The 27,821-nt window shown below is 42.7% G+C and overlaps 1 protein-coding gene across 1 annotated transcript; it reads left to right on the top strand.

The window, feature by feature from the left end:
* Positions 1–1,503: 1,503 nt before the first annotated feature.
* cpped1 (calcineurin-like phosphoesterase domain containing 1) lies at positions 1,504–18,803 on the top strand. Its single transcript, XM_077000330.1, has 4 exons — positions 1,504–1,796; positions 6,391–6,609; positions 10,491–10,913; positions 17,536–18,803. The coding sequence occupies exons 1-4, from the start codon at positions 1,733–1,735 to the stop codon at positions 17,757–17,759; spliced, it is 930 nt and encodes a 309-aa protein (XP_076856445.1). The 5' UTR covers positions 1,504–1,732; the 3' UTR covers positions 17,760–18,803.
* Positions 18,804–27,821: the final 9,018 nt, after the last annotated feature.

Below are 27,821 nucleotides of genomic sequence, written 5' to 3'. Positions count from 1 at the left end.
AAATTCATGCATGTATATCTTGTTCTTTTTTGTGTCAATGTGCATTTTCAAATGTTGTTTTACTGGCTTATAATTTTGTTCTTCTTGTATATTATACAGTGACCTTTTGCATGAGAAAGGCACTTCATAAATAATACTATTATTATGATTGTTGCAGAAGGTTGTAGGCACTCCCCAGCCTACTGGAAACACACTGTTCCTGAAGTAGCTTGAAACTTATGCAAAGCTTTTTCAAGTCTACTGGCACACTATCCTACATCCACAACATCAGTTCAGTAGCCCTGAGGAAAGACTGATTGGATCTCCTAAATAAGGGAAATTGTTTTTTAATTGTAAGCTAAATTGCAGTCCGAACTTAGATTAATGTTATCAGCCCAGCTGATACGATTGTAGATGTAACTCACATAATCAATGTTTAGGTCTCATACAAGTTACCTTTAAATATACATATTTCCATGTATATAATAATCACTGAATGTGAGCAGAACAATATTCATATCTTTATTGCTACTGTGCATTTATTTTATTTTTACTGAATGGATGAATATATTTGGCTGCAGTTGCTTACTGAAAAAGTCTAATGGTGTCTTTTTTTAAACAAAAAGACTGCTACATGGAGGCTACGTAGACCCTTAATGACCTATTGGTCTACTTAAATGACCTATCACGGTCTACTTTAATCTACTTTAATTACCTATCACGGTCTACTTTAATCTACTTTAATGACCTTTCATGGTCTACTTTAATCTACTTAAATGACCTATCACGGTCTACTTTAATCTACTTAAATGACCTATCACGGTTTACTTTAATTACCCATCACAGTCTATTTTAATTGGCAACAGGACGCCCTTGGTCCTTTTGTGTTTCTACTGAATCACCATAGAAGGGTCAGCTAATGTTGTAGCTAATCAATCAATCAATCAACCAATCTATCTATCTATCTATCTATCTATCTATCTATCTATCTATCTATCTATCTATCTATCTATCCATCCATCCATCCATCCATCCATCCATCCATCCATCCATCCAACCAACCAACCAACCAACAGTAATGATTGATCGTAAATGAACTGAGTCAGATGGTCAAATCCATCCATCCGTCCGTCCATCCATCCAACCAATTAACCAACAGTAATGATGCAATATATTTTAAATGAACTGAATCAGATTGTCAAATTCTTCATCCACCCATCCATCCATCCACCCATCCATCCATCCATCCATCCATCCATCCATCCATCCATCCATCCATCCATCCATCCATCCATCCAACCAACCAACCAACCAACCAACAGTAATGGTGCAATATATCTTAAATGAACTGAATCAGATGGTCAAATCCTCCATGTGTGGGTTACCTCACAACTCCGCGGACAGATTGCAAATAGAGTGCAATATGCATACGGGAACTAGCATGAACATAAAAAAACTGACGGGCCCCGGACATATTTTTTCCTTAACAGTAGTAGCTCTCATCTTTAGTATAGAGCTTACGCTTGGCTACAGAACAGCGAACACTTCTGTCCTCACGCGCAATCATTTCGCCAGTACTGTCACGCTTTACTAATACATTGTCGAACACATCGATTTTAGGATACACTAGATCAGGCAAAAGCAGCGGCACACCTAGCTAGCGATATAACTTTAGTGGACTTCTGCGGACTTAGCTAACATAGCTAGCTAGAACCAGTTTATTCTGAATGTGCTTTGGTAGTAGCAATTAGCTATGGAAGGGGACGAGGACATCTTTCTAAGAGCCAAGCAGCGCACCTATAAGGGTTTGACGGAAGGTAACAGCGCTCAGATAAATGAACCAAGTCTGTCGTTAATCTGTTCGCTTATGAACGGGAGTTAGCTAGCGAACCTAGACGAGCAGAGACTCACCGTCTGTTGCTGGACTGTCCGGTTACTCGTCTGGTCAACGATTAATTCATGTTTTATCCACTTAATGTGTGTGTGAGCGGTAATATATTACGCAGCTTTTGGGTGAGGTTTTTCGGACATGGTAGATATTAGCCACGAAATGTAATGTAGTTCGCTAGACCTGGGTAGCGTTTAGTCTCAGTGGCAGGTATCTAGTTAGTGAAGTGTTTAGATTTAAAAGATTAGGGCTAATACTCTATTGATATTTGGTACCTGTAGGCAGAACTGCAGCTAATAGTGTTTAGTAGCTAATGTTAAGATGTACTGCAATATTTAAAATATAATGTATTTTAAATAATGACATGATATATTTAAAAGTTAAATTGTGTTAATTTACACAAATCAATCTGGATCACGTAATTCAGTTATAATTTGCAGTGAACATATTTCAATGTTTTAGCCAGTGAGGGGAATGCTGTTTAAAATCAGCAAAACGTCGAGGAACATGTCATACAAATATATTAAAAAGTTCTCGCATTCTGCAAGTCGTGACTTGCTTGAAATGTCTGACATGTCTCTAAAGTGACACAACCGGTGAAGGTCCCTCACTTCACTGTTTTGTTTTTTCTTCTTGCTGTATGTCTAAACATGTCAGCATGGATTTTATCACTTCTATTCATTCAGGTTTATTACGCAAGTCTTCTTATACACCATAGTCTTTGCAGATTTAAGTCACTTTGAGGAAGGCTCTAAATTTATGAAGCCTGCATATGTGTGTGCTAAGATGATATCTCACTATCTTTGCTAAGCTTTGTAGAATTTGAGTCTAGGTTCTGCTTGGGGGCATACGGTCAGCTTGACCTGTCCACCATGTTGCTGGTGATAAATAGCTCTTCTGTTATCGCACATGACCAGCCCTCTTGGGAGGAACGTGGCCACTAAAATCAAAAGTGTTTGAACCAGGACAAAGTACACAAGCATGTGTCTGGGCAGTGCTGAGCTTGTGCAAATTCGATTACCGGTACTCTCTCAAGATGCCTTTTGGGGAATAACTGATTTAAAAATCCATGATGAGGATCTGTTATAAAATTACACTACACAAACATGTGCACACTTGATGTATGTTTGTTCAGATGTCAGAGTAAATGAACATTCAGGTGAAACCGTGTTTTTTAATGCTAGTATTTATTAGGGGTTAGTGCTACATTAGTTCTTTGGAAGGGACAGTGATTCTGGCCATCTAATTAGCATTTGAGGAAGGTGAAAGCAAGTTGGAGTATACTGAACACAAACTGAACTCCTAGTGTAAACTGTTTCTTTGTGCACACTAGGGGTGCACGATATGGACTAGAATTGCGATGTGCGATAACGTTGTTGGATATCCCGATATCGATGTGAACCACGATAAATTAAGATTAAAATACAGAAATGTAGTGTCTCTCTGAACAGCAGCACGTTAATTTGTTTTGTTTTTTACTGTGTAATGAATCCAGAATAATTCCAAATATTTTGCAGGTTTATTCAACAATAGATTCAATCTAGGTTTATACTTTCACGAGTGAGCGACTCCGCACACCTCGTTAACCTCCGCGAACGGCGGAAGCGTTTAATCTTGCCGTGTCACATTCTTTGCAGTGTTGTCTGAAACGATATGTAGGCCTAGTAGTATAAAAAAACACCCCTCAAATACAGGGGAATGAACTTTTACCTGACCAATTTTAATGTTGCTTTGTGTTTCAGGTTTGAAAAGTGCTGGAATTTAGGCTAAAGTATTTGAAAAGGCTTGAAATTGTAACTACTTCGTTTCACAACAAATATCTGTCTGACTGAACAATTCTCTTGTACTGTATTACGTTAACAAATACGAGCCTCTTGTAATTCCAGGACGAAACATGAGAGAACGTGAAGACGTTAAGATTGGGCGTTTTGAAAATAAATATCCATTAAATAATGTGATAAAAAAGCGAATTATTTCGAATCATTTAGAGTATATGTATAAATATTTAATTCAATAACGTGCTGGGAATTATTGAAATGGACCTTGAAAGTGACGTACAAGTGCTTGAATTCCACCTTGTATAGGTGTATGAACCCTGCAAACATGACTGTTCTCATTGCGCCGAGACGCGGCGCGCGCGAACTTACAAAATTCGAGAGGTGCACGACCTCGTGAATCGACAGCGCGCGAGGCAATTGCACACGGGCGAAGCCACCGCGATTACGTTTTTTTCGCCTCCCGGACCCTCGCGCCGCATCAAGTGTAAACCAGGCTTAAACCAAATCGCGTGTCTGATGAGCGTGTTCACCCCACTCCAGGGTTGCCAGGTCCAACAAAAGTTTTCCGCACAAAATCTGCGAGTGTAAGTTGTCGGGGGCGTCGGGGGGTGTTGCGAGTGTGAACTGGAGACAAATTGAGTATTATATCGCGATCGATTCTTAGTGTTGACTTGTAACTTCCGCAGTAGCCCAACTCAAAAGTAGCCCAAAAACCGCACCCCGCGGCCCCAGAATTTTTACCCGCGGCTGGATTTTCAAACAAGCCCAATTTGGCGTGAAAACCGCGAACCTGGCAACTCTGCCTCACTCTGCCTCTTGCCTACTTACGTCACGTGATCATAGTCTGCAGCGCGAATAGCTCCCTCTATTGCTGGACGAGGATAACGCAATTTGAGTTTGCTGTTATTCAAGGAGTTATCGTGGCTCTTTCGATGTGTTTATCGTGAAACTTCACATCGCAATAACGATAAAAATACGATTAATCGTGCAGCCCTAGTGCACACGCTGTTGGCCGACCAAATCTTGTGTTGTTTGATTTGAGTATCTTACCAGCAGACTCTGTTTACTTATTTTTATATATTTTGCTCCTCTCGCAGGGATCAGAATGCTTTCATCTTTCATTATGATTAGCTTGTGTTTGAACGCTCCAGCTGCCACCCAAGATATTCCACTGATTTGTGATTGGCTAAAAGCTCCGTGTGTTTGTTGAAAGAGGCGCTGAGCTTATCTGCCGTCAGCTTCACATACTCTTTTCAATGTATCAGTCTAAATTATCCTCAAAATAGTTCCCACAGCCTTCAGTGTTCAGCGGTGTTCCCAGTTGATTAGATGATTAGATTGATTAGATTACATGTGATGCAGTATAAGAAGGGCTTGAAATTTAGGCCCAATACTTGCCTGTGTTATTTTTTTGTTCTTGTTTATGACACTGATATTTTGTCTAGTAAAATGGCTGTAATTGATTGAGTATTGTAACCCGTGTGACTGACATGAGCTTTGAAATGGGCAAGACTCCTTATTTTAAGATGAAGTAACAGTAGCCTGCTGGTGTCCTTTCAAAACACTCGACTCGAGTGCAGAATAACTGTGGTCAGGCGCAGACGTGCTGGGCCTCTACAGGTATAGCTTATATGTCAATGCTGATATTTGTGCACAATACAAAGTAAATATTAAATATATTTATGGATGAACTCTTTTGGGGAAAATGTTATTTTAAAAGCATACATTTCATATAGTCTAAAATGTGAATTTTTTGCTCTCATTGTCTTTGTTTTCAAGCATTCACAAATAATTTCTCTGACTGCATGTGTTTCAAATAATTTTTCTGTCTACTTAAATGACAATAGCAAAGAGCAGAAGTAAATACAGATATGTACAAACACAGTGCACAGAGTTGTAAGGTTGGGTAGGATTGTGTGCACAACTCTTGTGATGTACAAGAGGCTCATCCAGTCATCTTTCACTTTCCTCCATCACAAGAGGTGATGCAACTTTCCGTTGCTTTTTCCATCATGGGGAAAGGCCTCCCACTCACACTGTGCCCTTCCTAGGTTCTCCCACTCACACTGTGCCCTTCCTAGGTTCTCCCACTCACACTGTGCCCTTCCTAGGTTCTCCCACTCACACTGTGCCCTTCCTAGGTTCTCCCACTCACACTGTACCATTTCTAGGTTCTCCCACTCACACTGTGCCCTTCCTAGGTTCTCCCACTCACACTGTGCCCTTCCTAGGTTCTCCCACTCACACTGTGCCCTTCCTAGGTTCTCCCACTCACACTGTACCCTTCCTAGGTTCTCCCACTCACACTGTGCCCTTCCTAGGTTCTCCCACTCACTCTGTGCCCTTCCTAGGTTCTCCCACTCACACTGTGCCCTTCCTAGGTTCTCCCACTCACACTGTACCCTTCCTAGGTTCTCCCACTCACACTGTACCCTTCCTAGGTTCTCCCACTCACACTGTACCCTTCCTAGGTTCTCCCACTCACACTGTGCCCTTCCTAGGTTCTCCCACTCACACTGTGACATCAGTGATAGGGTCCTCCCCTCAGTGAAGATAAGCTTAAAAATGTTTTTTTATGAAAACCGTTTGATCTCGGTATTGCATAATGTTGTATTATGCCAAAATGACTTGCCATGCAAACAGCGACATCCATAAACATTGTATTTATTATCGAGGTCCGTGGTGCTGACAGTGGCATCACAGTGCTTCACGGCAGCACGCTTGATCTTCTCCTGTCCTCCCCAGATGAGGAGAGCACGTGGAGAGGGCCGTTCTGCTTCATCCAGGCTGCAGACCCCCAGCTGGGCCTGATGAAGGCCTGGAGGGAGGGCGACTGTGATGGAGGAGGGGACGAGTGGTCAGAGGAGGTCCGACTAACGCAGCAGGCCGTGCAGGCTGTCAACGGGATGCAGCCCCGGCCGCGTTTCCTGGCTCTGTGTGGGGATCTAGTCCATGCCATGCCAGGTAAAATTCAGATTAGGATTCTGATCCAAACTGTTTTGACACAAGACATCAGAACTTTTTTTGTCAGGAAGAATAAATCAGCAACACAGAAACTTGTTATCCATTTAGTTAACCATTACTCTATCTGATTCTATATGTGATTCAAGACTAGCCAGAGTAATCATTAATGTGCCTAGCTGAAAGCTTGGCTCCAAATACCAAGACCTCTGCTATAATGCTATTGTGTCTTCTGTTATTACTGTTTCATATACTTATATAATATATATGTTATATAAATGTTAATTCATTATATATAAATATTAATAACATATAAGGAACATAAGTCTGTGTGTGTTTGTGTGTATGTATGTATGTATGTATGTATGTATGTATATATATAAGTATGCATGTATGCAGATGTATTTTCACTTCTTTAGGCAATGTTATGATATTGTAGTACCCTGAAAGTGTCATCCTTTAAGAGACTTTTGTGGTGACATCACATTATGCTTGCTACTTTAATGAAGTCACTGATCAGAAGACCATTGCTTGGCAAAGGGGACTTCATAGACCTGTTTTTCCCCACTTAACAGGCATTAACTGCTCAAACACACCAAATTTAATTGTGTAAATTGCACCATGAGCAGGAGAAACAGTACAATGTCAGGCATGGGTGCTCAAGGGCCAGGATGAGTAGACACTGGAACAAATTAAGCATATTTAATAGTAAAGTAAATAAACCACTTGTTATTTTATTGTATTTTTGTATGCGATGCAGTTGCCTGCCTCAAAGAGAATAGTGAACCAATATTTTTGAAGGTTTTGTACCAAGACATGCTTCTATCCTCTTGACTCTGCATACATTATCATATTTTGATGCCTTCCAACTTTTAGAAACTTTATCTTTTTAAACAATTGCCCCAGAAGCCATGCGTTTTTTTTTTTTTTACTTCCGAGAGAGTTTGAAATGAATACGAATCACTGTCATTTGAAATGAATACAAATCAATGCACATACGGCATTAGGTCTTTCTTTGGTTGTTCTAAATAAAAGGCTAGCTGGGGTAGGGAGTCCCTGGAGAAAGAGGCTCTTCTTCGTCCTTGGTGCTTCAGGGCACTGCGGTCTCTTGGGAGGCGGGTGTTAGAGGTGAGTGTGGCCGGCTGCCTGGATGGCCCCCGGCACCGCTACCCGCTGTCCCTGCGCTTATCACATCGGTTCAGTCCAAATGGCAGAGCAGAGGGGCCAAAGGCGTCTTTGAAGACAGAGAGGTGGTCACCCTACATCAGTCAGTTTGCCTCCTGGAAAAATACCTTCTGGTGATGGAAGTGCTCTCTTCACCTTTCTCTCAGATGGCTATAGTGACTTTGTCAATGGTAAAACAGACTTCCAGGAGGATTGAAGAGAAGGATGCCTTTGACTTCTTCCAAATAATTGCCTTATTCACATAATTATAGAGCTTTTATGGAATTTTATTTACCTGTTTGAAATTGCAACATCATCTTTTTCTCCCACATAAAATAAAATAAAATATTTAAGTATGCCTGGTCTCTAACAATAAACCATTCACTAAATGATAGGTGGCATTAAATTAGCCTCTTTTTAGAAACTTTGAAGACTTTGTAGTGTCATTCTGCTTGATTTAAAATAAGCTGTGGAGCAGCATGTTTCCTCTTAGGTGGGGTTTCTGGGTCAGGGTGTGAGGAGAGGCCTTCAAAGTGTAACTGTGAAATCATTTCAATCAGGCCTTTAAGACATTTCATTTACATAGTCTCATAATATCTGTGACATCACTCTCTGTACTGTCAGATGTGTTCGAGGTGACTCTACTCTTTGATGAGCTATCTGGGTAAAATGGTACTGCTGATTCTGAAAGATTGGAACCCCTCAGAAGCCACTAGCATCAGTTAGCATCTGTTAGCAGTGAGCGCTGGGAGCAGGGAACTTGTAGCCTGCATCTTCTGTCTTCTCAGAAGAGCTTGTCATTTGAAACTAATACAAATCAATACAAATGTCGTCAGACATCTCCTGTCCTCTGCTTCCACTCTACAGTGCTCCAAGGCTTATTGTGTCACTAGTCGGCAGACAAGTTGGAGACTCGTGTGCTTTTGCAGTCTCTCCTTCTCCAAACTCTCCCCCCGCCTGCTTTCGCAAGCTCAAGGGCAGCTTACGAGTTCGGTGCACAATCGGCTCCCGTTATTGTGATGGGTCAAGTCCCTAAAAATGGCTTAGGTGTTATGTGACGGGCAGTAAGAGGAAGAAGGTTTGATCAGCCACGTCTGGTGCGGGCTCAGCGGTGTTCCTTCCTGGGTTCTCAAGTGCCAGCACGTGATGAGCTGCTTGCGTTATGAGTATGAGAGCAGTGATTGCACCTGATTGATCGCTCTGTTAGCTCAGTCTGGGTTTTCCTCTCTAGGATTTGCTTCAAGCTTGTAGAAGTAGAGCTGGGTCCTGACGCTGGTCATGATGAGGTCTGCAAAGCCTCAGCTGCTTGTGGGCTTACAGTGAGGGCATCAGTGAGGAGATGATGATAAGTCAAGTTGTGAGGTCACTCTCCTTGCCACCGTGCCATATATGATAGCCCTTTAATCGCTGATGAGAGCAGATAGAGGGTGAAATATTCAAAGGAGTCCTGCAGCAGTGGGAGTGACCAGAGGGAAATGAGTTCTAAAGGAGGCACAGCTGGTCTGTGTGTTGAGCTGATAGAGATCTCTATTCAGGGAGCTTTTAATGGGTTTCTTTGGGGTTTGTCACTGCTGGAAAAGGCAGCAACCTGTTGAAGTTGAATGAGCCACCATATCTCTAAAAGGAAAGGAGAAATGTTATCAGGTCCTGAAAAATAATTTCACTGCAAAGTTGGTCATAAAACATGATGATTGATTGTGTGGTGTACTATTTGATTTGTGCAAATTGGCTTCGTTGTAGATGATTCAGGCAATGCAGTTCTCTTCCTGCTTAATGTTATCATTTATTTCCTATGTTATATGCAGACAACAACATGATAATACTTATTTGTTCATTTATTTATTGAATAGTTGTATTACCAGGTGTGTCGTCAGTCTGATGGTAAAAAGGTCCCAAATAAAGGAATAGCCCATATCTGATTTAAAATGATGAAAATATGTACTTGACGTTAAAAAAATTCAGTTTGCTTAACCTGTAATGTTTTTACAAATTGCAAATTAGAAACACTTAAAGGGTTAGCTGTGTGGGCTTGTGTTTCTAACTGATGCCGTGTGTTCGATTAGAGCCCCGGGACTGTAGCTTGTAATGGCTCTGCTCAACCTCCACAATATCTCTGCTGCCTCTTTTCTCATCGAGCTTCAAATCTCCTCCAGGCAATTAGTAAGATGTCCCACTTGTCACATTAGACGCTAACAAAAGCATGTTATTATTGAGTTTTAAAGCCCTGCCAGCCTTTACTCTACAGAAATGTGGTTAGACTCTGTTTACTCGTCACTATTGACTTGTGGAAAAAAATGTGTTCTTTTTACTCTATATGCACAACATATTTCCAGTGACTTGAATTTTGATGGCTGCTGTGTCCTGCAGTAAATATAGTGTAATAAGTGGTTGTTTGCAAAATGCCTGACCACAGACTTTTTTTTTTTCTTCTCAGCAATAGGAACCATTTATTTCTTTCCCAATATGAACAGACAGCTACAATGACATGAAGGTCGATGAAATTACAGACGCTCCTCATTGAGTTGGAAATTCCACTGAAAATCACAATATGAAATGGGTGCTGAGAGGCACGGCACAAATATGTATGTTTATTTTTCTCCAAGGTGTATTGAACTCCCAAGACAGCAAATCTTGATCTATTGCTCGACTCAAACAAGAAAATGCTCATTATTCTTGGTCGGTGAGGGTCATGCTATGAACACTGTTCCTGTGTTCCTCAGGCTCCCCCTTCCGAGAAGAGCAAGAGAAGGACCTTAAGGAAGCCCTACGGCGTACCGACCCGGACATCCCCCTTGTGTTCGTCAGCGGCAACCACGACCTGGGCAACACCCCCACCTCCGCCACGGTGGAGCAGTTCCGTAGCGCCTGGGGCGACGACTACTTCAGCTTCTGGGTGGGAGGCGTGCTGTGCTTGGTGTTGAACTCCCAGCTGTTCTTCGACCCGTCAGGCTGCCCGCAGTTGGCCGAGGCCCAGGAGGTGTGGCTGGAGGCACAGCTGCGGAGAGCCGCCCAGACCGCCGCCCGCCACGTCCTCGTCTTCCAGCACATTCCGCTCTACCTCCACACGCCCGACGAGGACGACGACTACTTCAACCTGCAGAGGGTCCAGAGGGACGGCCTGATGAAAAGGTTCTGCCAAGCAGGTACGGCTCTGCAGCGCTGGCGCAAACCCGGGAGTCGTTCCTGAAGGCGGCGAACAAGAAGAAAGCCTGTAGCCTGTGCCTGTAGTGTTGCCATCAGCTGTCACACAGCCATGTCAACTTCTTCCATATATCGGCAGGCAGAAGCACAATGATGAAAAGATAAGGCAGTGATGATGTCATGTTGGTGAGAATCCTGGAGGACTGGTGCATGTTTCAGACTAAACAGAGGTCCTTGAGACTTATTGCATAAATTACTGCTTTATGCATCATCAATAAATTCACATACAGTGGAGTTCTATCTCTACATCTCATGGCCCATCCTGCAGTCTGCAGACAGACTCTTCTGTCATGACCAGCTATAAACACCTGTGTGTTGGAAATGTTAAAAGTCATTGCAATGTCCAGTGGTTTCCAAGTGGTTTGCAGTTCTGTGAACGAACATGCAGTTCTCTCTAGGAGGGCAAAACTCAGTATAATACATGTATAAAAATACTGGAGTCATTATAATCTTTCTAGCTGGTTAGTGACAACAACATTACAGCTTGTAGTCATAAATCTACCTCCACACTTGAACACACTTTGACCTATAATGATCGTAAAAAACCATCTGCACATTTCAACACAATTTTTAATTGGTGGCAGCTGATTAGCAAAACTATTATATTTTAATAAGATTATCTGTTAAGTAGTTATCCTTGTTATCCAAGAAGCCTACAGCTGAGCTGTGGGGCTTCAACTTGGCTACAGACAACAACTCCACACTAGTTTTCTTGTTTGTTTTAAACATCACAAATAATAATGCTTGCTAACAGGCTGCCATCTCGTCCCAGGGCCACACTAAGTTGGAACTGCTCCATCCTTCAGGTGTAAGAAATACGAAAATCCAGCATTTAACTGAATATATTTTTTAAGCAGTCCTCCATAGTGTGCTGGGCACACAGTAAGATAATTGGAACAGTGGAGGGAAGAGTGGTAAAAATAAATTTCCACCACTGACGTCTTTGTGGTTCTGCCTTTAGTAGAGCATACAAAGTAGATTTACCCTCACAACACAGAACACAGCGTCTTCTCCACACAGCGTCTACAAAACTCAGCAAACTCTTCCTGGCCTCCGGAACTTGTCATGCATCGTGTGAGGGCGTGTCAAACTTCCTAGTAGAGGGCAACATGTGCAGTGGTCCAAGACTGTATCATCTTCTAACAAAGAAGAAGCTGAAATTTAACAAGGGGTTTGACACAACTGAGAAATGTGGACAGGAGTCACAGTTCACACAGATCACACAGCTACTCGGTCAGTGTCCTGTTTCATAGGGCTTGCTTGACCACTGGCTTTGTTAAATAGCCCATCCCAACCGTGTCCATAAGCGGGTGAGCCGTGCCGCTAGGAGTCAGAGCTGAGTTTGAGTTTGAGTTGTGCTAGTTGTGCCGCCTTCTCTGGACCCTCACTGTGAAGTGAAGCAGGGTCCCGCTCCCCTGAGTTAGCCAGTGGACTTCTCTGAGCTCCTTAAGGGAAGGGGGGAAAGGAACGATGCAGACACTTTGTTGTGATAGAAGGCATCCTCGATGGTGCTCGTGCTGTCTGCCTTCCCCCCATATAACACTACATTCATGACCTTGCTGCCTCCTTATCTCTTTTTTTTGTACATGTAATGATAGTCAGAACATCCATCCAATCACAGAAGCTGGTTTAAAGGAACACGTTTGTTAGACAAAATAAGCCTATCATTTTATCTACTAATGTTTAGGCTAAAATCGGTGGGAAGCAAGTGGTCATAGAGGGCTAACAATCTATTTCCCTCCTGTTCTGTCTGAGGCCTCTGGTCCAATATAATGCTCTAGTTCTTCATATGATTTCAACCATATTTTCTATAAGGCAGTGAGGCTGTGGGAAGAATGTCTATTCTGAGATGTTTGGCCTGAGGCAGGAGGGTGCTGATCACTCAAATCTTTGTTAGCTGTGGGGTTGCTGGAGAGTGTTGCATTTATGGTCATTAAGGTAATATACTGTCTTTCCCATCATTTACACTCATAAAGCTTCTGCCAAACACTGCATTTTCCACACAATCCTCAGAATGTATTGTGCTTCCAGAATCACATTTTCTGTCTGCAGTCCTTTATTATGAAACCAGGGCTACATGTATGACGCAAGATCTCACCCTGGGGCTTGAAAGCATGATGTAAAAATATCTAGCAGAGGAGAAGGAAAAGCCAGGAGCAAAACGGCCAGAAATCAGCTCCCTGGCATGGAAATGTGCGTGATGCTTTTTAATCCAGTCCTGAGTGTCTAACGGTCGGTTGAGGGGGCCTCACTTATTTTAACATCCAGGACTCGCGGCTCATCTCGGGGCCTTCGTGGTTTTACAATTGGTGGCAGTGTACCTTCTGAAGTGCATGGAAGGTTCCTCCATCTATTCTGGTCACCGTGACTCACTTTGAGATTATTGCTCAAAGGTGACTTATGGATAGCGGACCGTCCTGCAGGACCTGGAAGAGGCCGGCAGGATCTGGAAGAGGCCTACAGGATCTGGTCGTGGTGCTTACGGAACCCGTCGGAGGAAGATCTTGTCTGTCGTGCTCCACCTCTTGACAGGCCCTGGCAGCAGCCTTGAAACTGCAGCTCATGCTTAAGTTTGGAGGGAGACTTTATTAAATGTGAAGGATTTATTCCTTGGCTTTCAGTTCTCATATCCTTTCTGACTGAGACTTACCACTGTATAGATAGTAATCACAACCTCCATTGCTCGCTCGTGCAAGAGCGGTGCTTCAGAATAAAGAATCATCGCCTATTCTTTAAGGCTCTCAAATCGAAGAAGATCTGCTGCACACTCAAAAACGCAGCTCGTGTTCTTGTATATACTCCTACCCATTTGTAGACAAACATTGAACATTTCTTGTATAGCCACTGGGACTATCTTGTACTTGGCTAATTAGATACAATAAAGCACGTTTGTCCTTTGGCACTCACTGCCGGCCCTATGCTCATAGTCCGCACGAGCTTCGGTAAATTAGTACGGCTCTATGTCAACCAGCATTTCTCAACATTGGAGGGCAGGAACTAATGTGGGAGCCGTGTTGTTTTGGGTGGAGCAATACGGCTGGGTTCAGCGAAGGGGGGCGTCACGATGGCGTGGAGAATGTGATGGAGCACAGGGACTCGTGCCTCGTGTTGCCTTTCCTGGACGTCCACTGTGGAGGAGCTTGACAGCTGCGTTAATGTTACTCCCAGTAATGTTACTCCCACTACCTGAGTGTGACTTCAAAATGAGGAGTGCTTGTGCCTTTCAGATACAGTTCACCTCCATCGTTTCTTTTGACTAAAGTGAACAAACGTCACCAAACCGTGGTGCATTCTAATGTTATTTATCTGCTTTTGATAACTATTGATTTTGGCCAGTGAGGTTGGTTGTGAAATCGATTTCCTTTTTTTAAAGTGCCGTCAAAGCCGTAACCATCAGTGGTTGCACAGCCATCTGCTATTTGTCCCTTGGGGGGGGTCTGTTATTGGCTCTCGGGGTGGGAGGGTGTTCTGCTATTGGCTCTCGAGGTGGGGAGGTGTTCTGCTATTGGCCGTCGGGGTGGGAGGCGTGTTCTGATATTGGCCCTGTTTTAATGTAAAGCTGCACTCATGTCCTACACTCTGTGTGAAAGCAGTTTGAAGCCACCCTGGTGTGCAGCTCTCCATCTATGTACAGTGTGATGGGATCATAATTACATCCATCATACACAATGCTCTGGCTGTCCCTCACTGAGAGCTCCATAAAGGGATCCATGGTGACAAATGAGTGTGATGTATGACCAGCATACGCAATGTGGGCCTTGATGATCATTTTGTCTGTCCTTCTGTCATGCAAATTACACTCATGCATAGTTTGCTGATTAATTTTACCCTGCGCTCTAATACACTGTGACCAACATGCTGACACACACACACACACACACACACACACAAATATGCCTGCACACAGATCTTCTCTAACTAAGAAATAAATTGTCTCTGACTTGTTTGGATAGAAGATTGGAGGAGGGATTTACACCTCATCCAAATCTGGCATACAGTTGTGTAAGCTGTCTGGTTATGAAGACAGGCATGGGCACCACGTTAAGTGTGTCTCAGGAGAACTGAAACCAGACGATCATCATACTTCCTTATTCATTAGAACTCAGTTTCATTTTGTGTGACAGTTTTTTTTCAGAGCGCATTGCTTACTAGTTTGCTTCGCTCAGCTCAAACGCACACGGTCCGTCCCTGGGTGGTAGTATTTCTGTTGTAACTAGTCTATTAAAAGCTTGACAGTCAAACAGCTCTACGAAAGGCATACGATGTGAAGCAGTGGTAAGCACTGCTGCCTTAGCGTTTGTTCTGGAGATGTGTGCAGGGAAGCTCGGAGAAACGGCGGTTAGGACGACTCGTTCTGAGGCGGGATGTCGGGGTTTTGTTTTTCTTCTGTATATCAGCTGTGCGGAGGACGGATACACACTTCCACTCTTCTCTGCTGGATGATCGTTTTTGATTTCTGTTGTTGTTGTTGTTGTTGTTGTTTCCTGCCCTGTGGGATGCTTGTGCCCATTTAGCAGAAACTGCAGCTAAAAGCTAGCACAGTGGTACAGCTGCTAAGCAGTTCACTTATGATTACCATTTCTGCTCATCACAGTGCTAAGCCAGGGAGTGAGAGAAACCCAGTCCCTCAGCGTGGTTCATCGTTAACAGATAATGATTCCAGACCTGCATTAGAGATCTGGGGGCAAGTACAAGATTTCTGGAGGAGGATCTTGCGGGCCAACTAATATATGATCTAGACGGGTCAGTGTGTGTGACATTAATGTAGAGTTATGTAGCCCTATTATGACCTTTCCACGCCAGCCAGTATTCCAAATTTGAAACCTCAGTGTGAAGAGCTGAGAAGAACATGTTAAAGACATCCCAATAATCTCACATGGGCTGGTACCAAACCGCAGTGATGTTGCTGGTTGTGAAGGGAAATTTAAACACCACTTACAGAACCTTCAGGTTCCAAGCTTGAATATGATGGTATGAGTTTACAGGATGCGTGTGCATCTTTTTTCCATGGTGCAGTTATTAGTATGTTGTTGTGTAGGTAATCATCATGTCTAATATAGATATTAATGCAGTGAAGTGCTGGTTTTGTTGGTAAAAGGCTGGAGTAAGAAGTGCTTATTTTTGTTGCTCCACCCACGGTTTCCTATTGGATGTCCATAATTGGAGGATCTTTCCATCTCGTTTCGTCATGTTTGTTTCTGCCCTTTCCAAATGGTGAATGAGAGGTTGGAAATTAGGTGGTCAGTTCGAAATGTGCATAATGAAACCATTTCCCTTAGAAAGTAATATATTTAATTGGTATTATGATTCATCCTTGTGAGTTGATTCAGAACTTTCCCTTTTATCTGTTTTGTTTTGTTGCATTGCACTGCCATCATCTTTAAGGGTAAAAGACTTTGAAATTAGACTTTGCAGTGACCTTTACAGGCTGGTTTGGTAGTTTAAATTCTTGATGGACATTTTGAAAGGCCTTGGAATATACTGACACAACTCTGTACTTCAACCATAGTCAGTCTTCAAATAATGTTTCATATATATGCCTCACAGCTGGGCACACCACAAGTCTGACCAGTCCGAACAGACCACGAATCCAGATCAAATTCAATAAACAGCAGTAAATATCAGTGCCACTGTGTTGATCTGTGCACTGAAGATATGTTGAAGTGTGTGTGTGTGTGTGTGTGTGTGTGTGTGTGTGTGTGTGTGTGTGTGTGTGTGTGTGTGTGTGTGTGTATATAAACACTCCAACGCATAAGCAATAAAACCAATTCTGATGTGGTGTGTGTGTGTGTGTGTGTGTTCTCACCACGTCAGAATTGGTTTCATTGCTTATGTTTTCTTTCAGCATCACTGTTGTGTAACTCATTTCAGTCATTCTGCAACAATTTTAGTCATTCTGTCTTCCTGAAATCTGACTGTCTTTTGTTATCCCTGCCACACCATGCACTGTAAACCTTAATACATCCATCAACGCAGTATGTGGGCTCCATAGGCAGGGTCTTTCAGCGCTCGGAGCCCTGAATGATTTCGCTATTAAATTCACACCGCCAGCTTCTGGTTCCCCGTAAATAGCCCGAGCTCGTTTAAACACCCCCCACCACCACCACTTGCGCGGTCGTCTGCGGGGAGCGTGCAATCAGTGCGGCGCTTTGGCGTTTCTCAACACCAGGGCCCCGGCCGCTGTGGCAGGGGAGAGAGGCCCATGAAAACCTTCACAACGATTATGTAGATCAACACGGAAAATAGATTTCTGAAGAGGTCGCCAACGTGACCCGGGTTTCTATGCTGCAGGCTTCTCTCGCCGCCTTGCCGGCCAACAGCAGACTGGTGGGTTGTCTGGCAGGAGGCTCGGGCTTTGTTCCTCTGTTGGGGTGATTTGGATAACTGCCTTTATGTTGTAATTGACTCTGCTATTTAAACATGCATATCATGGGTAATTAACAAATGTAATTGTGCACAGATTTTTTCTAGGTCTTATTTCGGAAGAGTAAAAGTAAAGGTGTAAGCAGGGCACCTTTAAGCCAGAGGGAATATTAATATGTCTGCCGCCCATTTCTCTTTCAGGTGTGAAAGCTGTGTTCTCTGGACACTACCACCGTAATGCAGGGGGGTGCCACGGTGGCCTGGACATGGTGGTGAGCTCCGCTATTGGCTGCCAGCTGGGTGACGACCCCCATGGAGTCAGGGTAGTGGTGGTGACCGCTGATGAAATCATCCATCGCTACCACAGTCTGGACCAGTTAAGTGAACATGGCATAGATGAAGATCTGAAAAAACTCCTGGCTTGAATGCGTTATTAGCTGTAGGAGCCCGTTGACGGTGAGCCCATGTCGGTTTTTGCCAGCCCTTACATAATGACTGGGTTCAGGTTGATGCTCTAAGAGACTCGATTAACAGGAAAGAACATCTGCCTCTAACTGGCAGCCCATCTGCAGAAGAGTGGCCATTTTGTGGCTGCTTTCAGAAGGCAGACGAATAATAAACGCCCCCTACACAGCAGGTGTCTCTGGCCGTCAAGGCTGTGAAGGAGGACCATGTCTTCAGATGTCATCAGAGGGCTGGTTCCATTATCCATAGTGAGCTCTTGCAGTTATGGGATTTAGATATTTCATGTTGGATTTATCCTTTCAGATATGAGGGGGCTCCGAGTGCAATTTCAGAAATATAGCACCGTCCCTTTTACTCTTTAATTCCTTAATAAAAGGCAGGATACTTCACTCGTGAAGACGCACCTGAGAATCCCCCCCCCCCCCCCCCCAACACTTCAAGTCCACATCACCTTATAATACTAATAAGTGGGTGGGAAAATGCACGCCACATTTGATCTACTGGTTTGGTGATTTCATTCCCTGCCCATTACACTCTCCCAACTCCAAGAGGTGAGAAGAGGCGATCTCCATGGAAACCATTGAAAGACATGGCCGTTATGACTGGGACTTGGACAGGCGCACTCGCTCGGCGGAGCATGGGAAAATGTTATCGCCGACCTCCACCTCACATTTATGGCTTTGTTTCTCAGGGGCAGGGACCCACTTTGAGGACTTTTAGGAAAAGATTTTTTACCTTAAAAAGAAGGAGGAGGAGAAAGAGCAAGGTGAGGTCTCTGTCCAGTTTGGGACCTCATGGCTGTTTTAGTGCTTTTAAAGTTAAAAACAGCCCTGCATAGAAAGCTTGAGCAAGAGAAACACTGGAGCCCCAGTCTATCCTCTGCTTGCCTCCACATGTAATGCCTCTACATGTAATTATAAAATGTAATCATAGTAAATGCACACCACTGGATATTTTATTTCACAGGATTCTGTACATTTATAATAAATTGTTTAATTTGTGCACTTGTTTGTCTGTGGTTTACTTTAACCTGTAAAACGTGTCTACATAATTAAATGTGATATCTCGTACTGAGCTGTTTGCCGTTCAGACCAAGGTCAGTCCAGTATACGTAATATTTTATTTACTCACCTAGAACTTAGTAGGCAGGGTCTGGTCTGTGGACTCCAGCAGAAAATGCATCCATGTCCATGAGGTAATATTTCATTCTCTCTCCAACAGGGAATGCTAACCATGCACAGAAATTAATCTCTTCATTGGTCTGTCTCAACTCTGAAATCAGCTGATTATGAAGACCTACCTGTCCACAATCAAAAGGGGTAGAATATAAGCTGATGATTCAGGGCCACTGGTTCACATGCAGTAAAGACTACATAGCAGTAACATCTTGGATCAGTAATGTCAGGCACATTTTTGCTTACCTTTGCGTTTGTGGGCATTTGGTCTTAGCTGTTGCCTGGGGGTGTGGCTGTGTTTATGACCTGTTCTGTCTGAAGGTGCTATCATATGATCTTGCAGTGGTCTCTTCTGGGCAGGGCCCTGCGTGTGCGGGTGAAGCCTGCTCTGAAACAGAAGGGCATCTGACATTTAACAGGTTGCTATTCCTCACACAGCAGAACGAACACCCACACTCAAAATTGGAGCTCGACTTCCAAACCGCTCACAACAACCACCTGCCTCGCAACCAAAAGTGCCTTTGTCTGTTGTTTGTGCTGAAGTGCGTGACACAACTCACCTCCTAGCACCACGGAAGAAAAACCTGCTTCCTCACTTCCACCTGTTGCTAGATTCAGTCACTTTGTACCCACTTTATTCTCCATCTCTTTAACGGTGAACACGTGGCGTCATCAATCAGTCGAGCCCGGCCGGACTTTTGACAGCCCGTGGGACAAATCCCACACACAAGTGCTGCTATGGTTGAGCTGTACGGTAACGAGTGTTTTTCGGAGCGCTGCATACAAACCGAAAGGGATTGTCGGCCAAGATGTGAAGAATATGGCCCACATGAAGAGGTGAGGACACAGACTGCAGGAATCGAACACCTCCGATGACTCACTGGACCAACATCTCTAGTGTTGGAGAGAGAGAAAAGAATTCAGATGGAAAAAGCTGCTTTTGTTTGTTACCAACAAATCAGACATTTTAAGCAGGCAGTAGAAAAAATACTATATCTCATTCACAAAATGCTACATCTCATACACAGAACAGTAAATCTCATTCACCTTGTGTGTTCGCATGCCCAAGTGTCACGTTGTTTACTGTATAGTAATTCAGCTGTTGTAACAACAAGTATCAAAACTCAAAAGAATCATTGTACTGCATCTAATATCTCATTCTAAACATCCTTGAGTTTCAGAATGTTTTACCATTCATTAATATAGGATGAAAAGCCTAATAGTTGTAAAACTTTTTCATATTTCATTTATCAGCTACCCTGTAGCTTGCATGGGTTCATGAATTAAACTGCATATGTTTTTGTTTGTTTGTGTTTTTTTTTGGTTGTTTTTCTTTTTTAAAGACAAAGTTTGTTTTTAATTTATTGTTATGTAACTGGCAATCAGTTTGTGCTGCTTCTTGGAGTCCAAAATGCAGTCTATGTTACAACTGAGGAAGTTACTGCTGTTGCTGCGTGTTAAGTTTGCATAAGCAGCTTCTGTTTCTCATTCATATTTCATGCCCTGAGATCCACCCCCCCACCCAAACAGGGTCAGGCTGAGCTCACACACAGTTTTTTTTTCCTGACATTCTACATACTAGATGTCATGTCTGCAGTATTTGTGTTCCTTTCGTTTGGAGAGTGGTTGGTGGAATGGTAATGCAGTGTTTGGGTGTACACTGGCTAGGGTCACCTCACTTCCATTGTCTTAATACTCTACTGATTTAAAATCAACAGTAAAATTACGGAAAATACCGGAGTTCAAAGAAATAAGAGGGAAGGCGCATATCTTCTAATTGAAATTGGATACAATTTGGACTCAGCCTTATTTATCCAGTTCTTTTTCCTGATTCATCCAGGCATTTCTGGACCAGACAGTTCATCCAGGCATTTCTGGACCAGACAGTTCATCCAGACAGTTCTGGACCAGACAGTTCATCCAGACAGTTCTGGACCAGACAGTTCATCCAGACAGTTCTGGACCAGACAGTTCATCCAGACAGTTCTGGACCAAGGTTCCCCTGGGCCAGCAAAGGTGGCGAGGACAAGAGAGGAGTAAAACTGTCATGAACGAAATGAATGTTTGGTTGTTCTAGTCATTCGATTATTCAGAAGAGATTTAACGGGAGAGACCGAAGCGGCCAGGCTGCTTGCAGCATGGAGACGAGGGCGCTGGGATTATTGATGGCGCTGTGGGCTTCTGTGCAGCTGCTCCTTCAGTGCTGGCGTGCAGGGCGCAGCGTGCAGGCCGGGCCTCAGGAAAGCCAAGGACAGTGGAGCAGTGGGTACTCGACCAAGATGTCACCGCCGACTGGCTCCGAGTCAAGGACCTTACAAGGATGCCCCTTCTCCAGGATTAGAAAGCAGAAGGAGTATTGTCAGACATTGAGGAAGCGGCTTCAGATTAACTGCACGTGCAAGATTAATGCTAAATGAATGCAGACTTTTCCATCATTATAAGGCTAAATGTATTTTACAATCATCTATACGCTGGGTCATGTATTCTGGAACTACCATGGCGTTCTGGATCGCTTTGAGTTTGCAGACATCGCTAATCTTAAAACAGCTGCCTATTTACATATTTGGACAGTGTGAGAAGTCTGCTTTATCCCTGTGCCCTAAAGCTTGCGGGATTTAAATGCCTTCACTTGTTTCATCTGTGCCAAAGGCTCTGGGTTTTGGTGCTTGCTGGCCTCTGTGTGGTTCAGCACGTGGCCTGAGGCTTGACAGTACAGGAACCGTCCTTCCACAACAGATGCTGGAATGAATGGACCTGCTACAGGATTCCTCCCAGCCATATCCGCATCACAGGACCCTTTGTTCTGTATGAATGTCCATTTCTTCTGTTAGCATGGACTGTCACCTTTGGTTTGCTTCCTTATTTTATTTTTTTATTTTCGAAGGGGGGGTTACATTTTTTTACACGAGCTCTCATCTTCTATCTTTTGACAACAGCTTCCAAACTGAACCTGATCGCGAGGCAAGCGCTCACTTCTTGCATTATTCATCCGCGCGCTCGCTGGCAGCTCCGCGCGCCGCGCCGGTACGAGGGTTCGTTTCGCTCGCGATCCCCTCTTCGCCCAGGCAGCCCAACCTCATCCCCCAGCACGATCCTCTCTCAATCTCTCGGTCTTTTATCGCCCGCTCAGTGTCACCGCGGTTTTGCTAAATTGGATATGACAGCCCAAGAGACTTGTTCATGGCTCGTCTGAAAACGCAGCTTATGGCTGTTGTCGAGGGTTTTCCTCAAGTCTCTCTCTCCCCTTGGACACGAGAACTTCCTTTATGAAGGTGCTCAGATGGTCACACTCAGAGGAGCACCAAGAGAGTAGACATCGTCATTTTAGTGTTCGCTTAATGATACATGAATAGAATTAACAAAGTGAGGTTTAATAATATTAAGTTATCATAATGGTTTTTATTAAGCAAGTGAGCTAGTTGTGAGCTAGTCCAAAGAAATCAACTGCACATGCCTTTCTTTTTCATTCTTATTTAGGACACAGTGAATATATACACTGAATGATTATCTAATGGAGGTAAATCAATGCATTTTAAGCTGCTGTGCCCTAATCTACCATATACATCGTTCTACCATATCCCATTTGGGTATTTCTCTCACTCAATCCGTGCCTTCTCTAAAGGAAATAAGTTAATCTGCGTTTGCCATTTGCCCATGTCTTGCAACATTTAGGAGGGTTATGGTTGCACAGTTGTGACATAAAATAAAAATTCTAAACAGCTTGCAAATAAGAGGAAATAAAAGTATGACGTTTCAGTTTAGCGTGTGTACGTTGTTTCATGTTGGTTGGCTCCTTTTATTGTGAACCTTCTACTAAAGCCTCCTTCAGTAATTGCTGAATCACCCATCTATAGTCTCGACATTCCATCTACATCAAATAGTTTTCCTCTCTCCTTACGTACTTATAACCCAGTGGCACCATATTTTGGTTAACAATGCATTTTCTCTGCTTGCTTACTAAAGTGTTTATTTGAACATAGTTTGTTTTAATGTAGCCTAATATAGGTGCTTATGTAATTTTGGAAACTACATAATTAGCGACTGTATCTGAAGGATTTTGTGGGTTAAACGCCAACTATACACACAGAACTTGTGTTCTGCTGCCCTCTAGTGTAACCTTTGTGGAAATGCATTACATCAAGCCTTAGTAAAATACGAAGTTTTGTATGAATTTAATACGTGAATTAAATTAATGACCAAGTTATTTAAAAAATGAAACTATGATATATGCATGAAAAATAAGACAACCAATCATAAAAAGAATGTATATGCCATAGCTGTACATAATATTAAGTATTATTAGGTATTGTACATATTCATACATACTGCTGCCTGGTTATGGTTATTTTTGGTCGGTCAACCACTCCCAGTGGTGACATTGATGCAAAAACCCCAGCAATAACGCTCTGCCTGAAACACTTGTACCAGCCCAACACCCACTGCTGTCCTATTAACATGACAGTGTCACTGTTGTATTGAAAGTGTGAGTATATATATATATATATATTTGCAGTGTTGACTTTTCTATATAAATACAAGTACAGTGCTGCTTGAACATTTGTGATCCACCCAAGCATAAAAAAATGAAAAGAAACTGATGAATTGAACATTAAATCTCAATTTATAAAGCAGACCATCCAAATAACAAACACAAAAACCTGTGCTATTTGTAAAGCGAATTTGGGTTCTAGAAAGGCACTATATAAATCCAAAGTTTCGTTCATTCCATTACATTCATTCAAAAATATATTTATTATTATTCAACAAAAGTAATTTCTCTCCAAAAATCTGCCAAGTACAAAAGTATGAACTCCTTTATTAAGTATCTTCCTTTTGCAGCCATTACTTCAACCAAACGTCTTCTGTAATCACAAACAAGCGTCTCATATCTGCTTTTTGGCATTTTTGCCTATTCCTCCTTGCAAACCTCTAAAATGGCAGAGTTAAGTGGGACATCTGGCTTGTACCGCCCACTTCAGATTTTGCCACAGCATTTCTATGGGACTGAGGTCCAGACTTTGACTGGGCCAATCCAGAGTGCAAATCTTTTTTTCTCTTAAGCCATTCCTTGATAGTTTTTCTGGAATGCTTTGGGTCATTGTGTTGTTGCATAATCCATTTCCGTTCCAGCATCAATTCCCTGAATGATGACAGGAATCAAGAATCAAGGTCAAGAATGTGTTAAATTCAGGGAATTGATGGTTCCCTGAATAATATGGAGTCCTCCAGGTCCTGAGGCAGAAAGGCAGGTCCAGACCATCACATTTCCATCAGCATGCTTCACTGATGGGGGGAGGATATTCGCTTTAATTGTTGACTGCATATGGCGCCTGTGATTGTGTCCAAATAATATAATGCTGGATTCATCTGTCCAGAGAAATTACTTCCAGAAATCCTCCACTTTGTCCAAATGCTCTCTGGCAAAGTTTAAACAGGCAACTTGAATATCCCATGAATGCAATATATATTGATTTTTTGCCTGATTGTAGACGCATGTATATTTATCCAAGATGCTGCCAGAGAGGTCTGCAACTCTCTGGAGGTGATGTGTGGGTTGGTCTTTATCTGAATTATTATTTTTCTGGTGCTTCTTGGTGTGTTTTGATGGCCTTCTACCTCTGGGCAGAGTTGCGGTGATGCCGAGTGTCCTCCATTTATAAATGATTTGTCTTACAGCAGATGGATGGAGATGGTCTTGTAACTTTCCCCAGACTGACAGGCTGTCACCACCTTCTTCCTGATGTCCTCAAATGTTTCCTGTCCTCTCGGCATTGTTGATCTGTGTGCTTTCTGCCTTGGCACAACATTGGTTTGGTTAACCAATTGGCTTGCTCTCCTTTTTAATCAGTGTGGTTAAAATCTTTTCCCAAGGATGTCTCATTTGATTGGTCTGCTTAATTGATTACTTGAGCACTCATGTGTTTCACCTGAGTCTTTTACCTAATTGACTTTACCAATGTAGTTCTGGGTCATTTACTATTGCACATGCTCTGATTCCACTTATTCCATGTTTCATATTTCATGTTGCAACTCACACATTTCCCTCAAAACAAATCAATGGAACTGGAACCTTTATATACATATATACATAAGAAATTAATAAATATAAGCTGTGTGCATTCAAAGTACTCCGGTGATACAACATTACAGTGCTTACTGGTTACACATAACTTTAATCAACTTCGCCATTTGTCATATACTTAAAATAATATATCCACGTAAATGTTTGGCAGGTCTACCTAAATTTGGAAGTATCAATCATTTGGAACTGCCACCTCTATTACCACTGCTGCTTTTTGCATCTTAGCTATTATTGTAGCCTCGTCTGCTAGTCCATTCTGTGCAGAAACATATCCTACCATGGTACCTCCTCTGCTCCCTTGGTGTCCATGTCCCCATTCTGTCTGAGGCACTCCCTCTTCAGAGCATTCCCGGGTGGCCAGTGCTTGGATGTATTCATAGGTGTTATGTGTCACCCTAGACAGTGGATCTTTTACTTTATGTAGACCTCTTCCTCAACGCCTTCTGGCAGAGCTACAGTGTTTGAACTGGTCTTGATTGGAGAGCCCCATGCACTATGAGGAGTTTTCCGGTCATGACATTAGCATCTCCTAGCTCTTCTCTTGACCAGCTTATTGTGCCTGCTGGGTATCTGATAACTGGGCAGGGCATATAGATGTTTTTACGGCTTTGATCTTCAACTGCCTCTTGTCTTACACTGTGGCGTGCTGAAATGTTGCTGTCCTTATTTCTGATTCAGGGTTGCTGTGAGATTGGAGAACCCCAATGTATTTGTATCTGTCTTCAAAGTCTGTTATATGGCCTTGTGGAAGTTCAGTTTCCTCTGTTATGATCATATTTCCTCTCTTTGTTATCAGTCAGCTGCAAGTCTCCAGCCTGAATGACATTCCTGTGTCCTAGCTGTAAATCCTGGTGAGTTAGTGTCCCTTTCCATCTTGGCCTTTCCATAGTTCGATTTTATCTGAGGTGGCTGATGGTAATTCCACTCCTGAATCTGTACCTGTGACCACTCCTAATGTGACCTGGCTGAGAGGATTCAGGCTTATACAGAACAACATGTCCTTGTTATATTAAACACTTTGATATTCACCTGGGCAGTTGTCTTTGTGTTGGTTTCTTGTGTTATCCTCCAGTGTTCCAGTGAGTTTTGAATGAAGGTGTACAGGTTATATGTACATTATATAACATTATAATTTTCAAAAGGGTACACCAAGGGAGAAAGAACAACAAACCCTTTAAGATTCTAAACGAGTTATATGCCTGTTTTCTATTCGGAGCACTCTAAAATGACAAACATACCCTTAATAACTGTTGCCAAAGGTTTAGTTTTAGTCTTGTCTGTCTACAGCACCTGCCCCAGGTCTGAGAGCCAACAGTATCTGGCAAACTCTTGTTGTTTTGATTTATTACGCTGCAACATTAGGACATTTTTTTTCTGGCAGTCCTTTTAAACTCCTAGTGGCCTGGTATATATAAAAGTGGTTTTGAGACAGGATAACTCCCAACATGTGACCTATCCTTTTACTGTGTTTTGTAAAAATATACTTCATATTTCTTGGCTGTCCTTGCTGGTTTTCCACCTCCTTCTTTTTGTTTTTAGGGAAATAGTACGTTTGCATCCATTCTTCCTGTGGTGATTTCTTTGATTGCATATAAATCTGTTCTGACTGTTAGTTGATTCCTCTGTGCTCATGGGGAGGCCCGATTAGGAGTTTCATAGGGGACCACATGACTCCCCTGGAGGTTTGGGTACCGCGGTAGAGGCCTCCTGCTGACGTAGGGTAATCCCAGACAGCATCTTTTCTAAGCCTAGACAAACAACATCAGGACCTTTTGTACATGCTATTCTTAAAGTTGACATCCTAGAGATGTAAAATGACTGAACATGAGAAGTCATCTACGATAGACAACCCACGGCAAGGAAACGGAAAATTTTCAGTCTGTTAAAATTAGATGATGAGACAAAGACAATACAACTAATCTAAACATAGAAGAAAAACATACGGGTGGGGGTGGTCAGTTAATATCCTTCTGAAGGGACCTTTTCTGCAGCGTCATCGTCCCCCGTCCCCCCGTCCATCTGTGCCTGCTAACGCTCCCTGCTTATCACTGCAAACCGGCCAGTTCTCATCGAGCCGTGTGGCTTTTGACTTCTGACTGAAATTCATTTCCTTTCGGGGTGGATTCATCTACCTCTCTGTTTTCCTCCAGAATAGTGGTTTAGAGTATTTAAGAATGGGGCACACTCATCGAAAAGAATAAAGCATCTTAGGTGCCTACCTTAAGGAAACAGGCATCACCAAAGCATGCGCAATCATTTATAAAAGAAGTCAATTTAAAAAAGCTATTTAAATGAAGTATGTGGGGTGTATATATATACTCTTCTTGAAAAGCATTCCACAAATGACAAATATCAGTGTACCTTTCCGACATGATGGTTGCTTATAAGTAGGATTCAGCACTTTATTACTTAAATTAACGCAAAGAATATTTTTAATTGACCCCCCCCCCCTTTTTTTTTGCTACAACACTACCTCTCAAACTTGTAAGAATTCATACCGACTATTATATAACAACCTCTCACAGAAGCTGTGAAATTACCCGAGTCACTGTTAGTTTGGAACATTCATCGGTGTGTGTAAATGGTGAAGATGATAGAAAACAACACGCATCAGAACTACACACTGCTGCTAGTTTCATTAATCTTTAACCCCACCCGCTAATACGCTATTTGAAAACACGGAGACTGATGGAAGGACCAATAACAAAAGCATCATATGGTGAATTGTGTCTTTCTGATTAACATTTGCTTTCCTCTTGCATTTC

The sequence above is a fragment of the Brachyhypopomus gauderio genome, chromosome 3 (genome assembly GCF_052324685.1).
Source record: "Brachyhypopomus gauderio isolate BG-103 chromosome 3, BGAUD_0.2, whole genome shotgun sequence".
In the NCBI taxonomy this organism is placed as follows: Eukaryota; Metazoa; Chordata; class Actinopteri; order Gymnotiformes; family Hypopomidae; genus Brachyhypopomus; species Brachyhypopomus gauderio.
This window is presented reverse-complemented; position numbering and strand designations above follow the sequence as displayed.

Bases quoted from the DNA above. Each gene is read 5' to 3' on its own strand.
- cpped1 (XM_077000330.1), top strand. From the start codon at position 1,733: ATGGAAGGGGACGAGGACATCTTTCTAAGAGCCAAGCAGCGCACCTAT. The intron at 6,610-10,490 runs GTAAAATTCAGA...TGTGTTCCTCAG, and splicing joins TCTAGTCCATGCCATGCCAG to GCTCCCCCTTCCGAGAAGAG. The intron at 10,914-17,535 runs GTACGGCTCTGC...TTTCTCTTTCAG, and splicing joins GAAAAGGTTCTGCCAAGCAG to GTGTGAAAGCTGTGTTCTCT.